Source organism: Amphiura filiformis, chromosome 6 (genome assembly GCF_039555335.1).
Source record: "Amphiura filiformis chromosome 6, Afil_fr2py, whole genome shotgun sequence".
NCBI lineage: Eukaryota > Metazoa > Echinodermata > Ophiuroidea > Amphilepidida > Amphiuridae > Amphiura > Amphiura filiformis.
The window spans coordinates 5,249,998-5,276,891 of NC_092633.1; the positions used below are offsets into that span (position 1 = coordinate 5,249,998).

At 37.7% G+C, this 26,894-nt stretch overlaps 1 protein-coding gene across 1 annotated transcript in view; it reads right to left on the reverse strand.

Annotated features, from left to right (window-relative positions):
- The window catches only part of LOC140154869 (DISP complex protein LRCH3-like), a 118,053-nt gene that overhangs the window by 85,170 nt on the left and 5,989 nt on the right, over positions 1 to 26,894 (reverse strand). Inside the window, 3 exon segments of the mRNA XM_072177518.1 lie at positions 2,124 to 2,229; positions 3,136 to 3,262; positions 6,456 to 6,600. Coding sequence (XP_072033619.1) covers positions 2,124 to 2,229; positions 3,136 to 3,262; positions 6,456 to 6,600 — 378 coding nt within the window.

A 26,894-nucleotide genomic window follows, 5' to 3' on the forward strand; every position in this document is an offset into this window, starting at 1 on the left:
CTAGCTTAGACGTAAAGTCAGTGCTTTACGCTGGCTGCTAGGCCTTCGGGCTCGCTAGCAGTCCCGGAGGGTCCGCCTGCTTGCCGGGACCGGAGCCCCAGAGGTTACCTTAGCGTGGCCCTTGCCGCCTCGCTAGTACCTACCATATCAATCTTACCTGTAGGCTTCTGTTTCTTAGTCTTCGTCTTCTGTCTGTGTCGAAGACCTAAACGAGCGCTAATTTCCAAAATTCAAGTGGATGTCCGATAAGCCTATGCAAAAGGAAGCACACTTATTTGATTTAGAGCAATCCCTGTGGGAGTAGCAGAGTGGATGCGGGTCCCACTCTGGTACAAGGAAGGGCATGATTGACAAGGCCTAGACATTGTAGTAATCGGGGCGTACAGCACTACCCCCGAACACAAGCTCAAGCCCAATAAACAGACCCACACGCACAGTGGCTGGCGCTGATGTAGTGGTATGATATAAAAATATATATACAAAGGGATGAAAAACTGAAAACCTTTTGGGGAAGATTTGTCAGGCTGGTCCTTCGAAACCCACGAACTCTTAGCAGTAACTCGGCGTCATCAGACGCGTACTGAAAGATATAACGATAGAGCACACCATAAACATAGCGATAATCACTCACCATACATGTATACACAGTACTGTACAAACATCTATTGTAACTTACTAGTCTGTTATAGTTGTTTTACGTGAGAACAAAAATAAAATGGCGTCCTAAGGGCGGCCATTTTGAAAACGTGTACCGTGATCTGAACGGAAACACACATACAAGCTAAGTTTTTGGATCGCTTTTGTCACTTTTCTAGCGAAAAATGTCGTCAAAACTATCTCCCTAGCGACTATACTGGTTGGTTTTTACCTCAGTGTAACAAACAAACTGTATATCTCGTCCTTTGGTTCGTAATGATACTTAGCGTTGGTAAAGAAAAATCCACACGTCTATCTCATCTAGAAACCAAGGAGGATAAGGGATGATTATCGTGTGTGACGTCACCGAATGGGTGAGTCCACTCGGGGATCGGGGTTTTTGTTATTTATTCATTTATGTGGGACAAAATGACTATTGGTTTTTTCCGCATCTCGGGATCGATGCAAGAAGTATCTTAATCAACATCGAAACGGTAAGATCGACCGTGTACTGAGTCTTTCCTTTTCTTATGCTTGAAAAAAAAAATACAGTAGCTAAGTGGAAATATTTCTTTTCTTTCTGAAATTGGATGGGAAAAACCTTTTGGATTGCAGGTGTTTTTATAAGGTCTAGAATGGCAAATAAAAATAACAACATTTTGCGGGCATTACCAACCAACCTACCATTTCTACTTCCTGCCATGATCAACCAATTTATTTCCTAGACTTTGATTATCACTTTCCATATGATTGTGTTACGTTGCAACATATGTGTTAAACATAGTGAACTTGCATAAAATTACCCAACTGAACTCATGCTTTCATGTGATGTGACATCAAGGAAAAGTTGTATGAATGAAACCAGGTTTACGGGTGGAGGACTAAATGGTTTATGCCCAAGGGCCCATTCATACATACCAAAAGATTTTGCGATTCTTATTTCATCATAACAAAACATTACTTGTAACATTGTTAAAAAACATGATTTTGCTTCATTTTCCCTACCCCGCGATTGCACATCCGGGTCTCCGGGCATTAACGTTTATGCCCGGCTCTCCACCAATCACGAACGCTGTTACATAGCGTATGTATGAAATGTTGATTACATAATTTCTAATATACTGTAGGCTACTCGTTAAACTCCAGTGTCTTTATCCATCTCAAAGCAAAGGCTCAATTTCATCATGCTTCAAAACAATCAAAACCCAAGAATCAAACCCGAAAATGTGCTGATTTTCCACCAAATTTGAGCCCTTGCTTTGTACAAATAATTTTGAAGCAGAAATTGCTTACTTTTAGCACCTCAAATATGCTCATCTACCAGGCACAGTTCTTTAACCCCAATATACATGTACACTCATAAAATGACCTCAGAATGTATTGGGTACAATAACTCATAGTCCACAACTTGAGGTCAAATGTTATGCTATGAATGTTGATTAGAGGTTACTGAACTGTGCCACTGGCGATGAGACCATTGCTCTTACCATCTGGTAATTGTTGTAGGTGATTTCTTCTAACATTGAGTTCTTTCAAGGATTCCATTTCCCCTATATGTGGAGGCAATGTGGCTATTTCATTACAACTAACATCCTGTCAAAAAGGGGGAAGAAAAAAGTGTAATAAGTTACCCATTCTAAAAGAGTTTGTACATGTAAGATTTGCTCCTATTTCACACTAGATTTCAGACTGTAAATTTGTTCCCTTTTCTGAAAATTTTTGAGCCTGCAAATTAAAACATCAATGTAACATTGTTAAAACTGGAAATGAAATATACATCAACTGAATATTCTCCCATTTCACATAAAGAGACATCAATATTTTCACCGTTGTGTCAAAGAAATAGAATGTTTCGTTTTTTAATATGGTTGCACTAGAAACAAACTACTTTTTTACAACATGTTACACTTCCACATGAAGAAAAGTTTTACTAAAGTGTATGCAACTCTTTTAATGTGACAAATGATGATGCTATTTCTGAAAAGCATGATCATAAAAATGGAGCTAATGTCAGTTTCTGATACAAGGGGGTTATCTACACCCTCTGTGCAACTTTCAGTGTGAAATAATATGGTAGAGCAATGAAACTGCATGGACAAAATCACTTCCTTGCATTAAAACTACATGGGGATAACTAACTTCTTCGCCATTTATCTCAAAATGCACTCAATGTGACTTAAACCCCCTTTTAGAACTAGCATCCTCAACTGTCTACGTGCCCCTTTTTTAATTGTCCCTGAAATACAACTAAAATGTAACAAATTAATTCGCAGGTTTAGGATTATGATGATCTGACTTCAAACACACAGTACTTATGATTATGTGAGTAAATTCCCAAATTTGACTTGTATTTCATCACTTTAATAAGTACCCCCCCCAGTGACAGGACACTCATTAGGTCAAATACAATACTGCACTTTCTTGCTGACTACATGTACAACTGAATGGTCCCTATCACAATTCAATATATATCTAGCATTTAGAGCTTATACTACTTACCAAATGTAATAATTCTTTTACTAAACCAATCTCAGGAGGAAGTGACACTAGTTTATTATTACTGACTATCAAAACTTCTAAAGACAAATCGCATATCGCTGGAGGAAGAACAGATAACTGGTTTCGACTGAAAACAGAAAAAATATATATAAATGTCGACAGTTAGTATCAATGACAAGTAAATGTGTACACAAATGGAAAACATTCAACTGAAAAATTGTATATTCATAACGGACTGTGCAACAATTTGAGCTCTGAAGGGAGGATATTTGGGAAGGGGCAAGAATATTTCAGCAAGCCCCCTCCCCCAAAAGGAGCAACATTTGGGCATGTCAGGAGTGGGTGAGCAAGAATATTTTTGGGGATGCAACTTTGGACAGGCCACTTTGGACAGGCCCATCCTTGGGGTTACATTTTTGCACAGCACTTAACAGTCTTACAATATGCTTGTTTCTCTTACAACTTGCAAGAAGAATGTATGTTGCATGAAGAAGCTATGCTATTTACACTCTAAATGCACATTAACAGTCACAAGACAATTTGAAATTCAGGGGTACTCAATCGAAGACAGTTGCACTATTGCAAACTGTGGTTTGAACTGCCTGCCAATTATCCCGAGTTATTTCCACAATTAATATGCGGGATTAGATACTTCCCATTAGGGTGAACTGCAGACACTGTGACCCCATATGACAGGCAGGCAGCAACTTGACATTCCCTAACTGCCTAGCTGTGTGTACACTGGGCATCTTTCATCCAGTTCCATAATAATATTTGATGATGTCACAACAAACCTACATGTAACTGTTCTGAATTTTAATTTGAAATATATAATTTTAAAGATGCCATGTGACTTATCTTAGTGAAATAAACTGAAACAAATATTGAAACTTGAGGATCATCAATATGTGTAATAAATAAAAGATAAAATCATTTTCAGTCTAAAAAAGATTTGACAAAACAACTATTTCACATATCAATTACATTATATATGCTTATTGCCTGTAGTCAATAACACAAAAATATTTGTAAATTAGGGCAGGTAACAAAACTGTTTTGTGTTTTTAACATCTTATGTTTTCCCATGATGTCCAGTGCCTACAGTGGAGTGTACAAACAGCCAGACATTACCCTCAAGACCTGTGAGGTCTTAGTCATCCACTGCATCTGCCCCACAAACCCAATACAGCAATGAAGAGAGCAGATAATTGAATATGAATTTTGCCGCCACCTGGATCGAACCAGGGACCTCCTGCCCTACAGGCAAAGACCTTAACTACTGGGCTATGCTGCTCATTTGTGTTTTGAACCTCTAGATACAAATACTTTGGTCAAGTTACAGGTCTACCCAAATTCTAGCAGACACAAGTCCTATAAATATATATTGGTAAATTTCAAGAAAAGTGATAGTCATCATTGTATAATCAGTTAGAAAACACGACTCTTTGAATGTTATTACTGAACTACAATCATATTACTGAACTACAATTTTTAAATCTGATCCTGGTGCATCATCAGGCAAGATGATCTGATTATAGTTCAATAATTACTATTATTTACTGAATGGATGAATGATAATCTTCACAAATGACTCTTTTGAATGGCCCCTTCTCATTTGGCTTAAATTTGGGAATGATATCAATTGGGATCCTTTGCCCACATGATATATATATTGAATTCTAAGTTTCAAGAAACTTGAATGAGATGAGTGTATAAAACCCCTCAATTGGTGCTTCTTGCCAAGTGCTATTTTCAGCAGCTTCAATTGTGAGCCTTCACTTCAAGCACACCCATACACACAAACACCCACACTCAAAGACGCTGCATTAGATATAATGGGTGTGAATCACCCATTTCTATAAGCAATGACTTCAATGACAACACAAGGCAAAGAGCACTAAGGGTGACATGCATGTACAATTGTACATACAAGTAACTGCTGAAGATTTCCACCAGCAATTAGATACCCATGGTCAACTCTTTGGCTGGGGTTATTTTTGACAAGATGTTCCAGTTCAGAATGGCATGGTTTTCTGTACACATGGTTGGAATAAGTATAATTGAAGACCGAATTAAAAAGACTAGTTTGCGTCTGATGTCAGGACAAAGGCGCGGCATGATTGGTTGCTGACCTGTGCAGTACTGCATTTTTGGTCTGGTTGACAAGACATCATCATACGCAAACTAGTCTTTTTAGTTCGGTCTTCAAGTATAGGTAATGACGTCAGTGCTTTTATGCAGTGACGCAAGCATGTAGACAAACTGTCTTTGTAAGCTTGTGAATACGCTCTGCGAGATTAGGTTAGCGTGCGCAATTTGCAACCATCGAAATACGCACCTACATCACTACCAAACTAAGTTGAGGTGAACCAAAGTATATCACGGTCCATGCTGAAACAGCACAGATAAACGCTAGGTTCTAAGCTGCATTTCCTATTACAGGATCAAATCAATTTCACCCTCAAGTATTTTTAATTGACCTTCAGTCATGATCTTGTCTCTGTAAACAGTTTTACACACTTAATTAGCTGTTGATATGCCATAGTGTATGGATGATATGCTAAGGTGCTATATGGAGATCATAATGCTTCAAATATACACCTTTTAATTCAGCATTGATTTAGATGGCGTATATGTAATGAATAATATGGCTGGGAACATGCTAACACACTTCTGGAAAAAAACCCAGATTTTAAATCTTGATTGATTTTTAGATTCAAATCAAGAAATTTGTCAAAAGGGTTTCAGTCATTCCATGGCCTTGGGAAAATGTATGAAATAACAACATCTTAAAAACTGAGTTCCCCAAAAATGTTTCACATTTGACTGATCCATAATAATCCATGACTTGAAATGTGTATAGTTCAAACATAACAGTTGCATAGTATCCTGTAAACACTGCTGGTCAAAGCAGGTTAAAAATGCCATGGCAATGGCATGCATATTACCTTGTGACAGCTTGCGAGAAATCACAGTTTTTCATATGTAATTTCACTTTCCCTACAATGTATATAGATTCTGCTATTAAGGCCAGTGTAGCATCTCATGTCTTTCTGGGCATTTTCTCACTGCGACACATGTCACGTTTTCGGGTCTCTGCAACGATATTCGGTTATCCGCTGTGACCTTTGGTTGTTTTCGCTCAAAATGATCAGTTCTGTTTGCTTCATGTATGTCTTCTGCAGCAAAAGACGCTAGGAAATAATGTTATCTACTGCAGAAAATCAGCTTCTGCAATAGTCCTGTTGCAACATAAATACCTGCAAAATGTCAGACAATACACTGGCCTTTTGTTTGTTTTAATTCTGAGGAATACTTACCTAATATTGAGATAGGTAAGCGCTTTTAAATTAGCTATACAATCCGGTATAGACCTTATAACATTATTGTAGCAATTTAACCTCTCTAAGGATCCATAGTCACACACCTCCATAGGCAGATCTGCAAACTTATTCTTGGATACATCTGGAAAAAGGGAAAAAATCATACATAAAAGATAATAAATTATTGATTGGTTATTAAGTGTCAAATGAAAGTTTATAATTAGAATTAGGAACACACTGGCAAAGTTCTGCACACAAAAATACACAAGTATGAGCTTCATGACATTGCCTCATACAGTGGAACACCCTATTACTCATGTGTACTATGTGTAGTAACGGTTTCATCATTTACCTGTACGCGACGTATGTGTAAATCCAGATTGAGAGCTACAATTATGTACACAACCTACAACTTGTGAAATATTAGGAAATTGTCAAAAAATTCTTTTTTTTTTAAATAAAAAATTGTACCTGCAATGTACCTTTCCATCAGTTGCGGTATTTCACATTAGAAGTCAAATTCTTGTCAACCATGAAATCAACTGTAAATAAAGCTCACCAGTATCACTTTCTTTAGCAAATAATGTTTCCAGTGTTCATATTTCTTTGCAAATAAACTGAAAGGTCTAGTGTTCCAAATAGCAACACAGTTCTGATGAAGTACATGTAGCTAGTACTTATGCACATAAATCTGAGGTAGTAAACCACCAGATCGAGGTGTTAGTCACTGACTTTTTCTCTATCATGTTTATATTGACTTTCAATTCCATTCAAGCTACAATCATGGAAAAAGCAGTTGTGAAAGGCAACTTCTCAATGCTTGAAATTTTTCTGGGACACATATTTTTCACAACAAATACAGTTTCACAAACTGATTAAATCAGACGTAGTCCAAAACACTAATATTCCTGGGAGCGGAAATACACAAAATTGTGTTTAAATGACCTTTGAGTTGACATTCTTTTTTCACAAGCGGTAAGTCTTTCAATTCGTGCATGTGTCCTTGTTTATGCTTCAGTGATCATGAAAGGATTCAAAAGATAAAACTCTGCCCCAATAATCCCAAGCTATTGTCTGAAACTGCTCCATGGAAGATGTATCTAGATCAGTCTTCAAGTTATAGTTATAATGACCAAGATAAATGACTGACTATCATTGATATAGAATTTAAATAAGATCATTTGAATGAAGATTGTATTGTTCATTGGACATCTTAAAATGTCAGTTTTAAAACAGTTTTAATTCTAACAAATTCTATTTGCATTTTTCACATCAGAAGTAGTTTCAGGCCTCGAAATAAGCTGGAATTTCTTAGCGCCATTTGGGCCCTTGATCGTAAATGTTTGAGGGCCCTCACAAATTTTTGAGGGCCCTCACAAATTTTTGTGGGCCCGAATTTGGGCCATTGGTTTTAAACTATGAACCCGACAAAAAAGTGAGAAAAATGGTCAATTTTCGGATGTATCTTTTGCGGGCCCTCACTGATTTTTTGGGGCAGAGGGCCCTCCTTATTTCATGGCCTGAGTAGTTTGCTGCAACAACAAGTTTCTTTCTACCTCATAATGCCAATGCTGGTCAAACATTGACAGCTGCCTTACTTTTAAGGGAAAGGGGATGATGTGATCAGTCCTCACAATTTTTTATTTTGGGTGTGGGAACTAGACCTTGGCAAATTATAATACTCATGTCTCAGGTACCAATTCCATCAGAAGCCCACCGCTTTTCGCCGTAACTGTTCAGCACAGACCCTAGAACAGTGTATGCAATTTACACCTGGGGGCAAGCAGTCCATACCTTTCAAAGCCTCCAAAATCCATGAATAATATCTGGATAATATGCCTGTCTATACCATGTAAACATCAAGACTATATTCTACCTTGAATCAGTGACTTGCATGCAATACAGGAAGTGAGCAGATTACTTAGCACCAACACCTTTTCACAAAGCATTAAATTGACCACTTGTTGGCACTCATGTGATTGACAGTAAAAATAAAGTGCATCAGAAATGTGCACACATTTAAATTAAAGGTTTAAAATAATACACACACACCTTTTCACCCCACATGTATACACCGGCAATCATGGACAGTGATACACCTTGAGTCACAATCCAATTGTGGGCATGTAGGCTTACATGATTGAGTTTCATTTTATATGTAAACCGGGCCATGGACTAACTGAATGTGGACTTACTCTACAACTAGGTCTGCAAATGTTGCTTAGGGAGTGTTCATTAATACTTTGGTAGGGGGCTGGTCTTCCTCCAATTTTTGTTGGAAACTTTTTGACCCCCCTCGATGGACCGCTAAACTTTTTGACCCCCTCTTTTGACAGACAAAACTTTTTGACCCCCCCCCCATTGTTATCGTATAACAAACATTATACTTAATAGGCCTAGTGTTGTTTCCAGTGGTGTGGTATCTGGGTCACATGCCATTGAGGGAGGCAAATGTTTGAAACATTCCCGTGGGACAATTGTGCATGAAATACAAGTACAAGGAAATTTTCATTTTATACTTAATTTAGATTTGTCCCAAATCAGGGTGTTTATCTGATTTTACAGGGATAAATGAAATAGAGGATTTTTTTTGAGGTTCATAGGCACATCAGCATAATTTGGATCTGTGGCTATTATGATAGTACAAATGTGTGCGAACCGCGTACAAATTCGGCCATATTGAAGCTTGAATGGTCAAATATTGTTAAAATTGGAACTAATTTATGCAAAAAGCTAAAATGGTCAAATATGAGATTAATTTGGTCATGCAAATGTACACAGGTATCAGTCTTGTCCCCAAAGACCGTGGCACCCGAGGCTGTGCCCACTCTGCCCTGTGGTAAATCTACCCATGGGCCTATGTGTACAAAATAATTTTGCAATGAGAAATAGTAAACTGAAGTGTGTAGTTTACGTGCAAAGAAATCCAATTTATTTGCAATATTTTCTTGATTTAGTTGTATTTTGATCAGATTGGTACATAATCATGTTTGTAGCCTACTTTGAACAGATATAAAAGTCTATGATAAAAAGTGCCAGTATTTCTTAGACCAACCCACATGTTGCATGTTGCTGATCATCTTTAATGTTATATTAATTTTAAAATTAATAGATAAATTGTATATCATGTTAACACTAAGTGCTATAATTATTTTCAAACAAAAGCACTGAAAACCCAACTAGCCAATGTTAAAAAGTGATATAGAGGGTCTAAATGCGCGCGCAGCGCGCGGAAATTTTGGGTTTTAAAGCGGAAAACTTTTTTGGCCCCCCCTTTCCTACCACCAGAAACTTTTGGTCCCTCCTCTTTTTAAGGTCCAAAACTTTTTGGCCCCCTCCTTTTACCAGCCCCCCCACCAAAGTATTTCTGAACACTCCCTTATTATGTTTTTATGCTGATTTCAACCTAGTAACACCTTCCAGGAACTGTGGACATCCACAATTTACAGCATGTCCACTGACACAGATTGCTCATGTGTATGTCCTCAATTTCAAGTGTTTACTGGGGATAGCTCACAGGGGGAACTGAACAGATGAAATGGGGGTTAATCTGGGGGTAAATCATGGAGGAGAACGGAGTAGCTGAAATACAAAACAAAATGTGCCTGTCACATGACTGTGCATTAAAATGCATAATTCCTTCCAAAAAGACACTTTAATTGAATATGAAGTGGTGGGATTGTGTGACAAACCCATAGCTTTTCAAAAGACACTTATTTGGATTAGCTTTCATAAAACCAGGCAACAAAGGCCACCTAAACATGTAACTCCAGAATGGATACCATAATATTCTATGCCCAGCATCAATAGAAGCCATTGTAATGTTTCCACTTGCAGGCATTTTATCGAATCCTTTCAATATTTATGCCATGACTAAATGGTTGACTTACTCAAGGTGCAGAAAGGTTGCGCAGACAACTTATGGGGTCAGATACCACAGGCTATAGTCACTCTAAAATTACAATTTTGTTACACTTTATCCATTCCACTCTTGTACTTTAGTGCTTGACTTTACTTTTCTTTCAAATACCACAGGAAAATCAGGATTACAAGTTCAGTCAGAAGAGTGGTATTTTGCAAACTTCAGGAGAAATTATGCACTTGATAACATTACAATTTGTAAAATTAATTGATGAAAAATACACCTACATGTAGGCAAAATTAGCCTATTGTCAAGATTTCATGAAGTGATTATACATCTTTATTCCACAATCCCTGTCTTGATATTTAGGCTAACTCTCAGTAAGCTTATAAAGGAACGGTAATACTAATACCATAAATTTGTTACTTTATTCTTGCTTGATTCATTGACAAATCAAATCTGTCATCAGCCTCAACCTTGTCCATCAAATAAAATCAGGCTCTTCACTGCTAATGACTTTGGTAGAAAAATATTGAATTTCAATACCATGGATAAAGTGTGGTAACACCTCCTTGTTGTTCCATCTTTCACACATCAGCTGAAGTGAATAATAGAGTCAATGTAAAATATAAATTTCTCACATGGTTTCGATTGGTTTAACTAACTTCACTTCACCTCGGAATGGCCTTGTATGTACAAGAAACAGTTTGCTTTTGCTTTGTCAATAAAGCAAAAACTATTTGTACTCTACGAATATTTCAAATGAAAGCTATAAAGCTACATGTAGGTATTTATAGCCTTATTTTTTTAATGAAATTCAAATGAATTGTGAGTTAAACTGTAAACATGTTCACATATAGTAAAAAGAAAACACGTTCACAGTTCTAGCACTGATTTTGGGCCTCAGAATTATCATTATTAATTTTAAATTAACAAAATCTAACTTCAGAAATGGACATTCTTTAAGAATAACGTTTTTGTAGGAAGTCAAATGGGAACAGCCCATTACTACTCTAATAAGGTTAGAGTATATAAAGTGTTAGGATTAGAGTTATGGTTAGGTAATAGGTTTGCATTAGGGTTATGGTTAAGGTTATTATTAGGGCTTAGGTTATCGGTTAGGATTAAGGTGAAGCTTAGGGTTAGGGTACGGGTTAGGGTTTATAACTAAGTTATTGGGTTTCGGACTGATGACGTTTTGGTCTATCGACCTGTATAAACCAGTCCAACACATAACTTGGTACATGATGCAGATCTTACAGGCCACATCATAATACTCCAATACATAATTTGCTGTCTGTGAACCTAGGGGGTTATTTATTAGGCCTTCTAATGAAACCAAACTAGATTTCTGACACAGAATCTCAATCTCTCATCAACCGGATCTTCCAGAAAAAAATAACCGCAGAGGGCAAGCCAACTATGTGATCTCTCCACAATGTACGGCTTCCTGTCACCATGGTAACCAATACCACATTAATGTTAATGTTGTTATGGTAATTTACACCATGAACTTGATCCTCATAGTAATTGACAGGACTGATGTCAAACTGTCTTTGTTTCCTAAGCTCACAAAGTCAACAAACAATTCCACAAGGGGCCTCAAATTTTGGCAGCACCTGGGATTTTCACTAACATTGTGAACCTATTTTAATAACCCCCTTTTACGCTCATTTAATCTACGTGGATGTAATGACTCTATTATTTTAATGTTTTGCCAATTTCAGATCTCTCACAAAATAATTCTCAGACCACCATCGCTATAAAGTATGAAGTTCAATAGATCACAATAAACAATTAATTATGTAAAGGGAAAGAAACAATGCTTTGGCCTCAAAATGGCCATTATTTTGCACTGTTATTACCCAAATATGCAAGACAAAACCTATTCCTTGCATGTCTACACTCTACATGGATGTACATTGTGGGGTAAGGGTATATTGATATGAGTAATGAATATACAATAAAAAAAACTCGGGAGAAATATGGAGAACAATGAATATAAATTACCAAAACCTGGGAAATTTGGAGAATGATGATACAAGACGTTAAAAAAATCTAGGAAATTTGGAGAAACGTTACCCTTTGTAGTGACAAATATCTGCATTTTTTTTTATGATGACTTGCAATTTTACGTAAAAATCCTTATGATCACATTTTAGGAGATGCATTCACCATCTTTAGCTTGACCAGGCAGGTCATGGCAATGTAATAATAGTAGATGGCTGCTGTCTTACCATGCTTACCATACAACTGGTCAGTGATTAGTCGTCAAAACATGGGGTTCCAACGAACAGGAGGTATCATAGTTCACAATCATTTCACTAGTCATCGAGGCTTGGTCATTACTTCCTTAGTAGCAAAGTTTACACTTGGTTCAACCCTCCTTGCCTGCTCCACATTTGGCCCACTCTCCTAATTCCTACTAATTTTGTAATCCTTCCAAATTTTCTAAAAGCCAAACAAGTTGCAGAGCAGTGGCGTAGCCAGTGGGGGGGGGCTCATCATAGCCGTCGGTTCATGTAAGGCTGTTGGTAGACGGAAGGCGTTTTCCAGAAGCCTGAAAAGTTTGCCTTTTGACAATGCTAATGTATTTTTTTCCCAAGCATTTTTGGTGAACATCAGAATCAGATCATTTCCTCCAAGCGGCAGCCTTTCAACACACATCTTGTCTACAGAAATTATGATTTTCCAACAGCAGCAGGACGGATTCAGGGCAGATTTGGAAGAAGTTTCGAAAATGACTGTGAATATATAACCTGCTATGGGACATACGGTTTAACACCCCTCCGAAGGATGGAGTACTGTCATGAATCACTTGCCAATTCTAAATGAATCATGGAGAGAATGGAAGTCTGATTGATTAAATCTACAGATGCTGTAGTCAATATCACAGCAAGCTACCACAGCCAGGAATTGAACCAGGTACCTCATGAACAAAGGTGAATACCCTAAATCGTTAGACCATGGATGCTCTTCCTTTGATTGTACACCACTGACTGTCTTAGTTTTATATGAGAGCAAGAGTCAGTGCATTTGCGAGAGTTATATACAGCTCAGGACTCACTAAATTTGTACACTCTATGGTCATTAGTGCAAACAGTTCTTCTAAGGCTCTTCTTGAGTTGACCAGAAGAGCATGATTATACAGCAATTAACCTCATTTCAAAAGACAAACCCTGAACATGGAACAACACGGTCATCAGATACATTTTTGATTGCCGAAGTTGCCAGTCGATCGCAGCAAAACAAGGAAAAATAAAGCCAAGATAACCATAACTCTTAGTTTTTTGGGGGGAAGTCATTGTAATTCCGGCCATCGCAATTGCAGATGCCAGATCGGTGACTTGACATTTTGTTCACTGTTCAATGCAATTATAAATTCTTGCCCAGGATCTATTTACATGTATGCAAAGCTGCAATAGTGCATTACTGACATACTTCATACTTGAAAACAACAACAAACAAACAACATTTCAATAGTTGGCAAGTTAAGATGGCATAGATTACAATAATAACTAGAGCAACTGTGCCCTTTGCAAGGGCACGAGGTAAGTTAGGCGGATGACAGTGATGATCTGATCAAATTCAGCTGCTCAATTGGGGCATTTTGAAAACTTGACCTTTGACCCCTTTATGACCTCTTAATGACCTTAAATGAAATTTAAAATATTTTTAAAATGTTAAGAATGTCATAAGGATCATTGCATTTAAATTTCAGCTCTATTGCAGCATTTTGAAAAACTTGACCTTTGACCCCTTTATGACCCCTTAATGACGTTAAATGAATTTTAAAATATTTTAAACATGTTTAGAATGTCATAAGGATCATTGCATTTAAATTTGAGCTCAATCAGAGCATTTTTGGTTAAAATGACCTTTTTTGACCCCTGTGACCCCTTGGATGACCTCTGACGTTAAACAACCAATAACTTTTGTAGCCAGCTACCCAATACTGCTTGTGACTGAGTTTGGTCGAAATCCGATCAAGGATGTGGAAGTAGTAGCAAATTGTGAGAAAGAAGAAAGAAGAAAGAAAGAGGAAATGGCAAGAAAAAGAAATAAGTTAGGCTGCCCGCCTAACTTAACAAAAGACACACACAATTGACATCAAAAGCTCAACAGCTTGTGCCTGTACCTGGCTTTGATCATACAATTTTGTTTCATCCAACTTCATGTAAAACAATATTTTTGTGGCAACGCTTATTTTGTAAAATTTAACCACACTCATTTAGTACAATTTCATCGTAAATATGTGGTTCCAAAACAGTGGTGTAGTCAGCACTTTTTCAGAAGGGGGGCAAGGAGACGCAAGGCAATTTTCAGGGGGGAAGGCCTGAAATCTTAAATATCAGGGCGACCAGCATCCCACAGGAGGGGGAAAAAGGGGGGGCAAGACTTCTCACAGGGGTGGGAGCTGCCCCGGTCCCGCAACCCCCTGCACTCCGTGCATCCGCTGGTATTCATGCTCGTCGAAAATTTCGCGAAATAGGGGTGTTTTCAGATGAAGAAATGCGATTCATGAAACACACAAAAAGGGTGTTTTTTCAAACCATGTGTTCGCGAAATTGAAAAAAAAAGGTATTTTCATGGAGCAGCCTACGTGTTTCTGTCAGAAAAGGGTATGTTAGAAATATCGTTCGCGTTTTAGCGAAAATAGGGGTATTGACGAAGGGCAAATAATTCGCGAAATCGCTAAAAAAAGGGGTGTTTTTCCCCTAAAAACTTCGCAAAATGACATGCAAAAGGGGGTGTTTTTAAAGTTCACCGACAAGCATGAATACCTGCGGATGCACGGAGTGCGGGGACCGGGGAGCTGCCCCCTTTGGCTATGCCACTGTTCCAAAGGCATGATCAGAACCTGCAAATTAATGCAGGGCAAGAAAGTACTGGTTAAAATATCGGAGATAGGATCGGGGAATAGGCTTTGAGGGTACCACTCCCCTAAAAAAAATTTTTTTTGCTCTTTTTATGATGAAATATCATCAATCATCCACTTCCGGAAATGTAAAATGTTTTTTTTTGTGAGTGCCGCATGGCCCCGTCCAGCGCCGTCTAGCGTAGCGTAGCGGCTATCTTTTAGAATACCCTACCATTTTTTACATTCACGGTGTATGTGTATGGGTCGTTCATAAATACCCCCATTGAAAATCTACAGTGGTAGGGTATTCTAAAAGAAATCCAGCGTAGCACAACCCTGACTGCAATGTGTTCACATGTTGCGATGTGAAAATACTTACATGTATGCTGTATTTTCACAAATTTGTGAATGATGTATTTTCATATATTTTGTGAATGAAGTGGAGGCGCAAATATAACAATTGCTCACAAGAAAATAAAACAATATTTTCAAAGACAGGTAAAATGATAGTTTAACCTGAAATAACATAAACAACACAATGATTTCAAAACAAAACTATTTTTAATGAGTCTATAATTTATATGTGACTGTTGTGTCCCTAAAATAGCAATTTTAAGGTCTACTAAGTATCCTATTTTACATACAAGCAAGTTGAAGGCATTTGTTTTTTGTCAATATCAAGTGACCATAAGACCCTTTAATTAATTAAGCACATCCAAGTAAGCTTAATCCCACCACTGAATGATGACTGACAGCTCCTACTTGACCATACATGTACCATTTACAGACACTTCTTGGGTCCAAAGTTCGTTTTGTGAGGGCACCCATTTTTCAGGCAATTTGACATGGGCACCTAGGCAATTACATTTAAGGTACGGTACTAAATAATGTGTCAAAATTACATGGGGGGGGCATGGGGCACCCACTTGCCTTATTTAGTCCATCCTTAGGTCCTTATAGAGGTTGCATTTTCCAAGCAAATGCCCCAAATTACACACTGTTCAGTCAGGGGCAAAACCAGTGTATGGTATTAGTAAAGGGAGACTGCTCCTGCAGAAATACATTTCTAGGCCAAATCATGGAAAGAAGAAAAATGTCTCTTTAAAAACATTTTGGATGTTTCCATTTAATGCAGCTGTCAGTTGCAGTCCCTGCCCCCAGGACCCGGTGATAGCGGGGACTTAGGCGGGGATGTAATTTTGGAAACTGTTACAAACGTAAACAGTCCCGGCTAAGTCCCGGCGGGGCAATATTTTCTTGTACATGTACATCCCTGGGCAGGTCCCTGCCCCTAACCCCCGGGCAACCGCCGAAAAGATCACAAAACGTGCAGGAATTCCGAGACTCAAATCATAATATTAAAGAACCTGGATTCCCCTGGTAAATGGATAGAACAGATCAGTGTTTCCCTCACTTACGACCCTGCACAGTTATGATGACTCTTTTATATCCCAGGCCCTTTTTAGATGCATTACATCCCTGTAAATGGCTGTATAAGTCCCGGCTATGTCCCGGCAGTGCGGGGACCCAATGGGCTGTTACATCCCAGGCTAAGTCCCGGCTAGGTCCCCGCTATTGACCAGGACCCGGGGGGCAGGGACTGAGCTGCAATTGACAGGCGCATAAACAACAATGAACAATTTCAGTTCACTGTACTATAGTCATGATAGTGGATATTTCAATTGAATAAACACAGCCTGACATAGCGTGACGAATGACGATTTTTTGCATACACTCTGTGATGTACGCCAGCGTATGTGACTGTGCGTGTGTAACACGGAAGTGAATCCAACCATGCCAACGCACTCGTGATTGGTAGTATTGTATCCAAGGTTGTGCAATCGTGTTGTAGTTTGAAATACGCGAAATACGATTGCGGTTGGATCGAATACAGCTGTTGTCATTCATTTGAAATTCTTAGTACCCCGGTACAGTGGAAATTTGTACACTAATTTTCACATCTTGGGTTCCAAGCAGCTACCGAGAAAAATGTGCAAAATGGCGGGCCATACCCTTTGTGTATAAGTTTATATCAAGGACATCACAAAAGCAAGTGTAATAATTCAAAATTTAGTTGTGTGAACATCTCCTCTTAAAATTCATGTTGGTCATGAAGTTTTCTGGTGTAAGCTGACCTGTGCTGTTCTTCTTTGAGGAATGACAGTGGGAGAGGTTGGGGCTTCCTCACAACAAAGATTTCTGTTTACACATTAATATCACAAAAGTGCATCTTCAATATACAGTATTGTTTTTAAATCAGGGTCATCCTGGTCTTTCCCTGAAAGGGGTGGGGCTGTCAGCTGACATACACATAATAACATATGGCAGAGATGAGCACAACTGCTGGCTTTCCTGCACTGGATCTAGACATCATTTTGTCCCATCATTGAAACCCTTGGCTTTTAGTCAAATTGTCAACAAATGTGACCTGGATCTACCCCTCTCCTCTGATCGCAAAATATAAAAATAGTGACCACTGCCAGCCTTGGCCACAGCTCAGAGAGGGTAGGTCATGGTTTTCACATTTTGTTTTTAACTTTTGTAACTTTATTGAGGACTAATATCAAGGCTCAGAATCCGAGCTAAAAAAATAATGCAGAATCTCCCACTTCCAAAGCAATTCAAATGCATTACTCATGTACATCATTCTTGCATGCACAGTTCAGTATCTCATCAGCTATGAATGTATTAGCTATACTGCCTTGTGTCTTCTTCCTATCAGAACATGATTTCCTAGGTGGAAAAGGTCGCCAAGAGTTTGTATTGACGGTACATGCACTGAACCATCAATAATGCTGTCACATATCATGTCAGTAGACTTGGTTGAGTTGGATGATCTTCCTGTCTTACCGGAAACCTGTCACACTCATACTATACTAGTATAGAAAGCCAGCAGTAGGCAACCATATGGAAAACAATCAGTTTGCACATCATTGGCCTACATTATACTAAATACACCATTGCATGAATGTTTCCCACAAAGCCTCAAAATACTGTTGTTGTTTTTTTTATTTCGGGGCAACTTTTGATTTAAAAAAATCACCCCTGTAATTTAACTTTCAGGATTTTGGGGCTAAATACCCATATTCCCAAATTTATTTTGAGCAACAAACCTCAAAATAAAAAATACTTTTAGTCGTTACTTTCTCTTAAAATCACCCGTTTTCATGAGTAAATTGCCCTTAGCCCCCATCTATTTTGAGCCCATTTTTTCACACATCACTGCTTCTGGAAGAATGATAATGAGAAAACATCACAGATGCATAAATACAAATGTACATGTACCAGCAATTCTATTACCCCAAGGGTACATTATGCAATTGTGTTGTTCGAAAATGGTTTTTCAGTAACTGCAAACTACTAGTATAGTCAGGGTTGTAGCTAGACCAAGTTGAGTGCCGGCTAATTTTACTATCAAATTAGAGTGCTGGCTCGGGGCACAATCTTTTTAGCGAACATGAGGGATCAGGGAATAGGAAAGGGGTATACCCAAAAAAAAAATGTTTGGTTTTTTACTCTTTTCATGATGAATAAATCATTTGTGGGGAAAAATTAAAAAAAAAAAAAAAATTCTTTTTTTTATTGCCTGTTAGCCCCGACCGGCGCGGCTACAACCCTGAGTAAGTATAGCAATAAGACAGTCTAGTAATATAATAGCTAAGGCATTGCAAATATTGAATGTTTTTTCCAACATTGATTTGTCAATATTTTAAATACCGTATTGGTCCGAGTATAGTCCCACCCGTTTTTATGTGAAAATTTTTCACAATTGGGGGTGGGATTATACTCAATTTCAAAAAAAAAAAAAAAAAAAAATGCATTCAAATTCAATGCATTTTGAAATCATTAATAGAGTATGACATGAATACAAATTATCAATTTTCATATTAAAAATACAAAATATCTTGAATTTTTTTTTTTTTTTTTTTTTTTTTAGGTCAACCATGAATGATCCTAGCATCTAGGTCTAGGTCCAGGGACACTCCAAAACCGAAAAAAACTAAAAAAATTTTTTTTTTTTTTTTTTTTTTTTACAATTTCTGAAATTTTTCAAAAATGGGGGTGGGATTATACTCAACGTGGGACTATACTCGGACGAATACGGTATATATTAACAATGACAACATTGAAATAATCAAATTGTATATTCTTGACATATAAAATTAAATCATACTTTTCTGATACTTTGTATTTTCTTGGTAATACCGTTAAAGGGGACAAGATTACAACCAAATCAAGGAAATCATAGCATGTCATTGCTAAAAGTAACCGACAGTACATTTTAAAGCTTTGAAGTACAAATTTCAGTTATGATTATATCTCAAAAAGTAATTTTGCTGACTTGATGCTCATTATGTTAGAGGGGTTCTCATATTTTCAATGTACATGTAGGCCTACAAGTCACTGTTTTCAATGAAAATTATTAATTTTTAAAAAACTTCAACACTACTTGTTTATTTTGCTTAAGTTACTGAGAGCGCTTTCAAAGTTTCAATGAACTTCCTCGTCATCAGCCGATGATGTTAGCTCTGATGTTTTCTTGGAAACGGTTTAGAGACCAACCTGATCAATGTTTTTAATTTCAACGCCAATGTTCAATGTTTTTTGAACATCGCTTCAGCTTACTAATAATAGCAGCATGAAGTGTTCATGTGCCGATGTGCATCAATATAAATCAAATGATTTTTTTTAATCACTGATTTTTTTACCATTTTTTAAATGTGACTAATCTGACTATGTGGGCATGTATTTGAAAGACTAGGTCAGTTTCGATCCAAATGTCGCCAAATTCATACGGGAGATCAAGGAATATACTGAGATGGCAAGGAACTTTATTTGGTTGAAAACGGCCAAGAATTGGACTCAAAATCAGTGAACATCTATGCTGAGGTGGTGAGCAGAGAGGTAGTGGACTGGTGGTGGGCACCTCGACCTTTAGCCTTGATGTGGGTGGTGCATATTGGTGGTGTGTAGCCACTCTTTTTGGGAGATTGTTCAAGTTTCTTTTTATTTTGTAAATTTTTTATTGAATAACTTCTTCTCAAAGATGTTGCAGAAGTTGAAATTTTGTGTACAGCCTTGCAAATGTTTTAGACACATTTAAGAAGAGTTTTGGGATCACAGGAGCCCTCAGAGGGTCTACCTTCGAAAACAACAAAATAAAATAAAAAAGTGCCTCCTCATTTTCAGATATAATTTACAATGCGGAGTACACAAAATAAGGCATTAAATATGGGTATTTAGAGCTGTTCGTAAGAACTTTTTCAGAACACCAGGATGCTAAACATGTTTTTATTTTTACTTGGCCTTATTATGCCACAGCTTATGCCTTCCATTTTGAATAAAAATTGCCCAAGTTTAAAAACAAAATCCTGATTGTTGCCTCCATGAAATTCACTTTGACTGAAATATCACCCCACCCCCCATAAACAAGAATTCTGGTGACACCCATTTGGGTAACACCACTTACAAGTTACAGACATAAATTTCTAAAATTTCTATAGTCTATGCATCACTGGATGTAAAATGCCATGATGGATATGTGATGTCTAGGCCTAGATATGTTGTTTTATAACTCCTCTCACGATCAGATGGGTATGGATTGTTTGGACTATGATTGGACACTCCACAGGTGGAGAACCCATACAGCACAGTGCATGCAATGAAGTACTTCCTCAAAGAACTTCATTGTGTACAAAAGTAGGCCTTTGACCTTGTCAGGTCCAGGGACCACACACAGGTAACAAGGTCAATGGCAATATGTTACAGGTCCTTGATGAATTCAGTGATCAAGATCGAATGTGCAAAAGGGAGGGGGTGCCAATGTCCACATCAGGGCTCAAAGAATTGATATTTTATGGCGCTACATGTATTCTTAAAATTATAAGGCCAAGTAAAATAAAAAACATGTTTCACTTCCGGATTTTTGAAAAAAAGGAGGAAGAGGGGGCTTTTTATTTTTTATCGGAAAATCGGTGTAAATACGGTAAAATACCCATAATTAGAGCTGTTTTAGCGTGTACAATAATGCCTGGAAAAAGGAGGAGGCCTCTTTTTATTTGTTGTTCTGAGAGGTAGGACCCCTCTAACTATCACAAAACCTTATAAAAGTAGGGAGGTCACACTTTAGCCTAATTTGTGTCGTCACAGCACAGAAATTTGACTCGGAGCCCAATAGTGCTGATTTTGAATTGATCAGAATTACTGATTTTATTCATTCTAAATGACTCTTCTTTCCTATTTTAACTCACCAATGTACAAACATGTTAAATCTTGTTTTTTACAGTCATGGAAAGTTTTGAAATGTATTTTTCTGCAATGGCTTTTGACACATTTTTGCTTCTGTTGTGTTTTGTTTGGTGAAATGTCATATCCATGAAAAAATTCTAGTTTAGTTGTTGGGAAATCAAGTTACCCTACAGTGAGGAACATATGCAATGAATTTCTTGCATGCTTTTTCCTAATATTGAATACAATTGCTTTCCTGGGATATAACTTTCTTATTTCTACAATAAATGGCTCAAAAGTTATAACAAATTGAAAATGGTACCTTTTTTGGTCGATTTCCCTATAAAAACGTGTGTGTTTTCTATGGGGAAAATCCTACCAAAATTGAAATTTTCATTTTGGTCAGTTGGAAAATCAAGTTACCCTACAATGAGGAAAGTATGCAATCAATTTCTTAGGTGGTATTTCTAGATATTGAATAAAAATGCTTTCTTTGGATAAACTTTCTTTTTCTATGATAAACCGTTCGAAGTTATAACAAATTGAATATTGTGGTTTTTATCAATTTGCCTGTAAAAACGTGTGTGTTTTCTATGGGGAATATCTCTATGGCATGCTACTTTTCGACGGTCCTCGATTTTTGCCATTTTGCCCATTTTCCAGGTCTTTTATTTCAGAAACTGCATAATATATCATGTCTGTTATTATTTTAATTCTTTAATATTAATGGATACAGTATTTACTGAATTTGGATCTTTGAAACTCATATTTAAGTTTTTATTCTATATCAAAGTTGCCACTTCGTTAAATTTGGGTGTTTTTCACCGATTTGGGCTGAAAATCGGCATTTTGGGAACCTTAAAACTGTAATAACTTAAAAACGCTTTGACCGATTTTCACCATTTAAATTGCTATAAGTTTAGTTTTGTAAGCACTTTCATAAACGCTTTAAACCAAGGAGATAAAGCATTGATTACAAAATAGTGTGACCCCCTAATAAAAGTGTTTCTTGTATATTATCAAGGCTATAGAAAGCATCTCTACATCCTAGACATGTTTTTTGAAAAGTTATAACAGAATTTCAAAAAATAAAAATAAAATTGAAGAAACCTCAAAAAAGGAAGCGGGAGGGGACGTGAAACATGTTTATTTTTTTATTTGGCCTAATGTACAAAGTAATAGCAGCATATTGACCAATGGACCAATCAGCACACGAGTTATTGACCTTTCACATTTAACCACTCCCATTTTGCAACACTTCCAGGTCACCGGTCAACCAGTCAATGAATGAAAATTCTCAGCGAGACGTGATAAGGCTGTTAAGGCATGTCGACGACGGCACTAGCACTTAGGGGGCTAGCATTTTCTTCAGAAGGGGGGGTCCAAAAAATACGGGAGGGGGGGGTCATAGAATTTTCAGACCAAATATAGGGGGGGTTATAATTTTTAACACCCAAAATAGGGGGGTTATAGAATTATTAAGGGCTGGTAACTCAAATTTTTTGCACGCTGCGCGCATTCTTTAACTTCACAATCGAAATGTGTGATACAATCTATGCAAAATTTCTACGCACTCCGCACGTCTTCTTTACAGTTACGATAAAAGTTTTAACGCGCTCCACGCACTTTCTTCACTCTTCAAGTTTTGCCACACTCTGTGCCTTAGTTCCGGCAATGAATAATTTGTCTTGTATAGATTGGGGGGTCATAAAAAAATTGATTCCGGTCACCGACATATTTAGGACCCCCCCCCTTCCGAAGAAAATGCCAGCCCCCTTAAATTGTATTTTTTTTGTATTTTCAGAATTTTTTTTTAATTTCCAAAATTATGTGAAAGGGTTCTATTATAATTATCCATAAAAATGCCATTTTGATGAGATGAGGCTAAATAAAGTACCGTATTAATTCCAATAAGCGCCCAGGGCGCTTAACAAAGTCATTTTGGGTGGGCGCTTATTTTTTACTTTTTTTACCTATTTTTTTCGTAGGGCGTTTATTAGAGACAAATTTACGTATGTTATAAAGGGCCCTGAGACATTCTAATAGCTTTTCTGATGCAGAAAATGTATTACAAGTTTACGCAGGACTTGTAGTCCTGCAGCAATTTCACTGTATCGACATCTATCTGTCACTTCAACATAAATGGCACCCTTTAGCAAATTGAAAATACCCAGGATGGGCGCTTATTGGGGCATGGGCGCTTATTGGAACGAATACGGTAATTGAAACTTTACTAAACATGCTAATTACAGGTCCGATTTTGGGGTTCCCTTTTGGGGGTTGGGGGCCTGGGGCAAGGGTGCAAGGCTCCCGCTGGATGCGAATTCTTGTGTCCAGATGCATTTTTGTATTGCTGGACGCAATGTTCAACAAATTTCATCAACCCGTTGCGGACTGGACGCAAGTTGATTCAGCCCAAAAATGAGTGATTATAAGCTTACCAAATTGGTGTTTGCGATGATTCTATTTCGTAACTTCATCATCATAAAAATCATGAAAATATCTAAACTTCCATCGTGCATAAATTAATATTTTAGCAGCATATTGACCAATGGACCAATCAGCACACGAGTTATTAACCTGTCTTTCACATTTAACCACTCCCATTTTGCAACACTTCCGGGTCACCGGTCAACAGTCAATGAATGAAAATTCTTACGGCAGCGAGACGTGATAAGCTTTTGCTCAAACATGAGAGCAAAAATACAAGTTTCTAAACTATCGTACATTGTCAGCAAGTTTGCATTCACATAATTTGTTATTGACAATAATATTTACATAAATCTTTAAAATCTCATCAGGAATCTGAGGGCATAGTGGCTCAGTGGTTACGGCCTTGGACTCATAATCTGAGAGCTTGCTCGACGTGCGTGGGTTCGATTCAAGGCTCCCGCTAGCCTTCAAAAACTCTCGTCCGATCGGACGCACAACTGTAAAACCTGGTCGGGAAATGTGCGTCCCACAAAATTTTTGTGCGTCCCGTACATGTATGTTTTAAATGTGTTGGGCAACAGGGAATACAATTTTACAAAGCCCCCGATTCCTGGTATTGCATCGCATTACATCGCAGTTTGATGCAAATATTTGACTATTTCCTTTCAGATTCCTGATGAGATTTTAAAGATTTGTGTAAATGTTATTGTCAATAACAAATTACGTGAATGCAAACTTGCTGACAATGTGGCCACGCGTTTTGAACTCGCCACCCAAAAATGGTGGTTTTGTTACACTTTTCCAAATCGAGACTCGTTCAAATTGTTATATCTCTGCTTAAACAAAAGGTATTGTAGTGTGTTTGGTGTCATTGTGTAGCTATATGAGTGCCCTAACAGACCTCCAAAGGAGAATTATTTATCAGCTAAGATAGTGGAGTTACACTTGTTTGAGTTCAGAATGGCCGAGGTGGTTGTACGAGGCGGTGGCGGTTGAGGCGGTGGCGGTATGTGCAAAGTCTATGGGAAATAAAGATTTTGTGTGTGCGCGTTGAATCAACTGATCATATCTTTGCATCCATATGGGCTACAGACATGGTTAAGAGCTCTTTTGAAAGATTATTAATTCTGCTAATTGTTTTTAATCATTTTGAACTCTTTATGATTGGCTTAGTCTATAAAATACAAACTTTTACGTACAAAACTACCCGTTTTCATATTAAACACTGTAATAAGCAATGCGGATGTCTTCAAAATACAAAAGTTGCTGTAAATTTTAATTACTTATCCTATCATAGTCAAAGTATACATTTTCTGAGAGGAAATTTGATGAGGAATCTAAATATGGACTTACTTTTTCTGTATGGGTTAGGGGTAAAATGTTTTAGTTCAAAATATGTTGAATTGTAAACAAAATTTGAACATATTTTGGGACACCCTGTATTCCGAGATTACCAAACAGCTGTGATTTTTTTTCTTCCAAAGTCAGTAGGCTCCCCCTAACCTCTAACCAAATCAATGTTGTTTACTTTCAGTTTATAACTGCAAGTTAGTAATAAGCAATGCATTAAGTGACCCTTTTTTTATTTGGAATTTTTTATTCCACCCTGTATAATGTCAAGGTCACCCTGTACAATGAGTTGAAATGTGTATATTTAAATTGCTTATGCCTTCAGCTTTCCAAAAATGTATACTTTTGCTAGTTTTAGGGTTGATAGTTGTGGAGATATTCTAATTTGAAACTTGATTGGTGTAAAAATTCATAATATTTGTGATGTAACGCTAAGGGTGGCGAGTTCAAAACACATGGCCATGTACGATAGTTTAGAAAGTTGTATTTTCAAAAGCTTATCACGTCTCACTGCCGTAAGAATTTTTCATTCATTGACTGGTGACCTCGACCCGGAAGTGTTGCAAAATGGGAGTGGTTAAATGTGAAAGGTCAATAATTCGTTTACTGATTGGTCCATTGGTTATGAATATTAATTAAGCTTTATTAGGAGAATTAGGAGTGATCAGTCAACGTAATTTTCACGATTTTTATGATGATGAAGTTGGTAAGCTTATAATCACTAATTTTTGGGCTGAATCAACTTGCGTCCGACTGGACGCAACGGGTTAATGAAATTTGTTGAACATTGCGTCCAGCAATGCAAAAATGCGTCTGGACGCAAGAATTCGCGTCCAGCGGGAGCCTTGGTTCGATTCCCCGTCCCACCACCGTGTTGCGCCCTTGGGCAAGGTGCTTTGCCTCGCTTGCCTCACCCCACCCGGGTTTTACAGTTGTGCGTCCGATTGGACGCAGAGTTTTTGAAGGCTAGCGGGAGCCTTGCAAGGGTGTTAGGCTAGTTGGGCTTGGGTGGGTTTGTATACATGAAGTAAGGTTTGGGAAGGGGTTAGAGTTTGTATAAGGGTAGGAAAAACATAAAACTTTTTAAAAAAATGAATAAATAAGCAACTTTAACCTTAGCTCCGGTGGTCTAAAAGTCAGGATCGCCGTAGAAACAGTGACAAGCGATAAACTTAATTGTTGGTCTCCCATCCTGCATCTAGCCACGACTGACTTAATGTTCATTAATACCCATCACGATGCAATGCAATATACCCCGTAACCACCCGGGTATAAGCCCACCTTCAGCTATAAGCCCATCCCCTATTTTTCAAAACATTCTGGGAACAAGGGTGCACTCAGGTACAAATGTATAAGCCCAGTACTAAATTTTGGCCAAGTTCTTAATCTTAAATCAAATCAATGCTTTGCTCTCATATTTAAGAACAAATATTAAAAAATATCAGTTGATAATTAACATTCCACACTTATAATTCTAAGAAATTGACATAGATGATAGAAATTACTGGTACATTGGGCATATACAAATGGGGGATGATTGTTCTTATTTTTAAATTCAAGCACTAGCCCTTCCCCGGTTATAAGCCCATCCCCATTTCTGAAGTGAAATCTGCCATCTGGGGGGGTTATACCTGAGTGGTTACGGTAATAGTGGAACCATGCACAATTAGGCGGTATTAAGATCTGGTCACCATCACGCTTG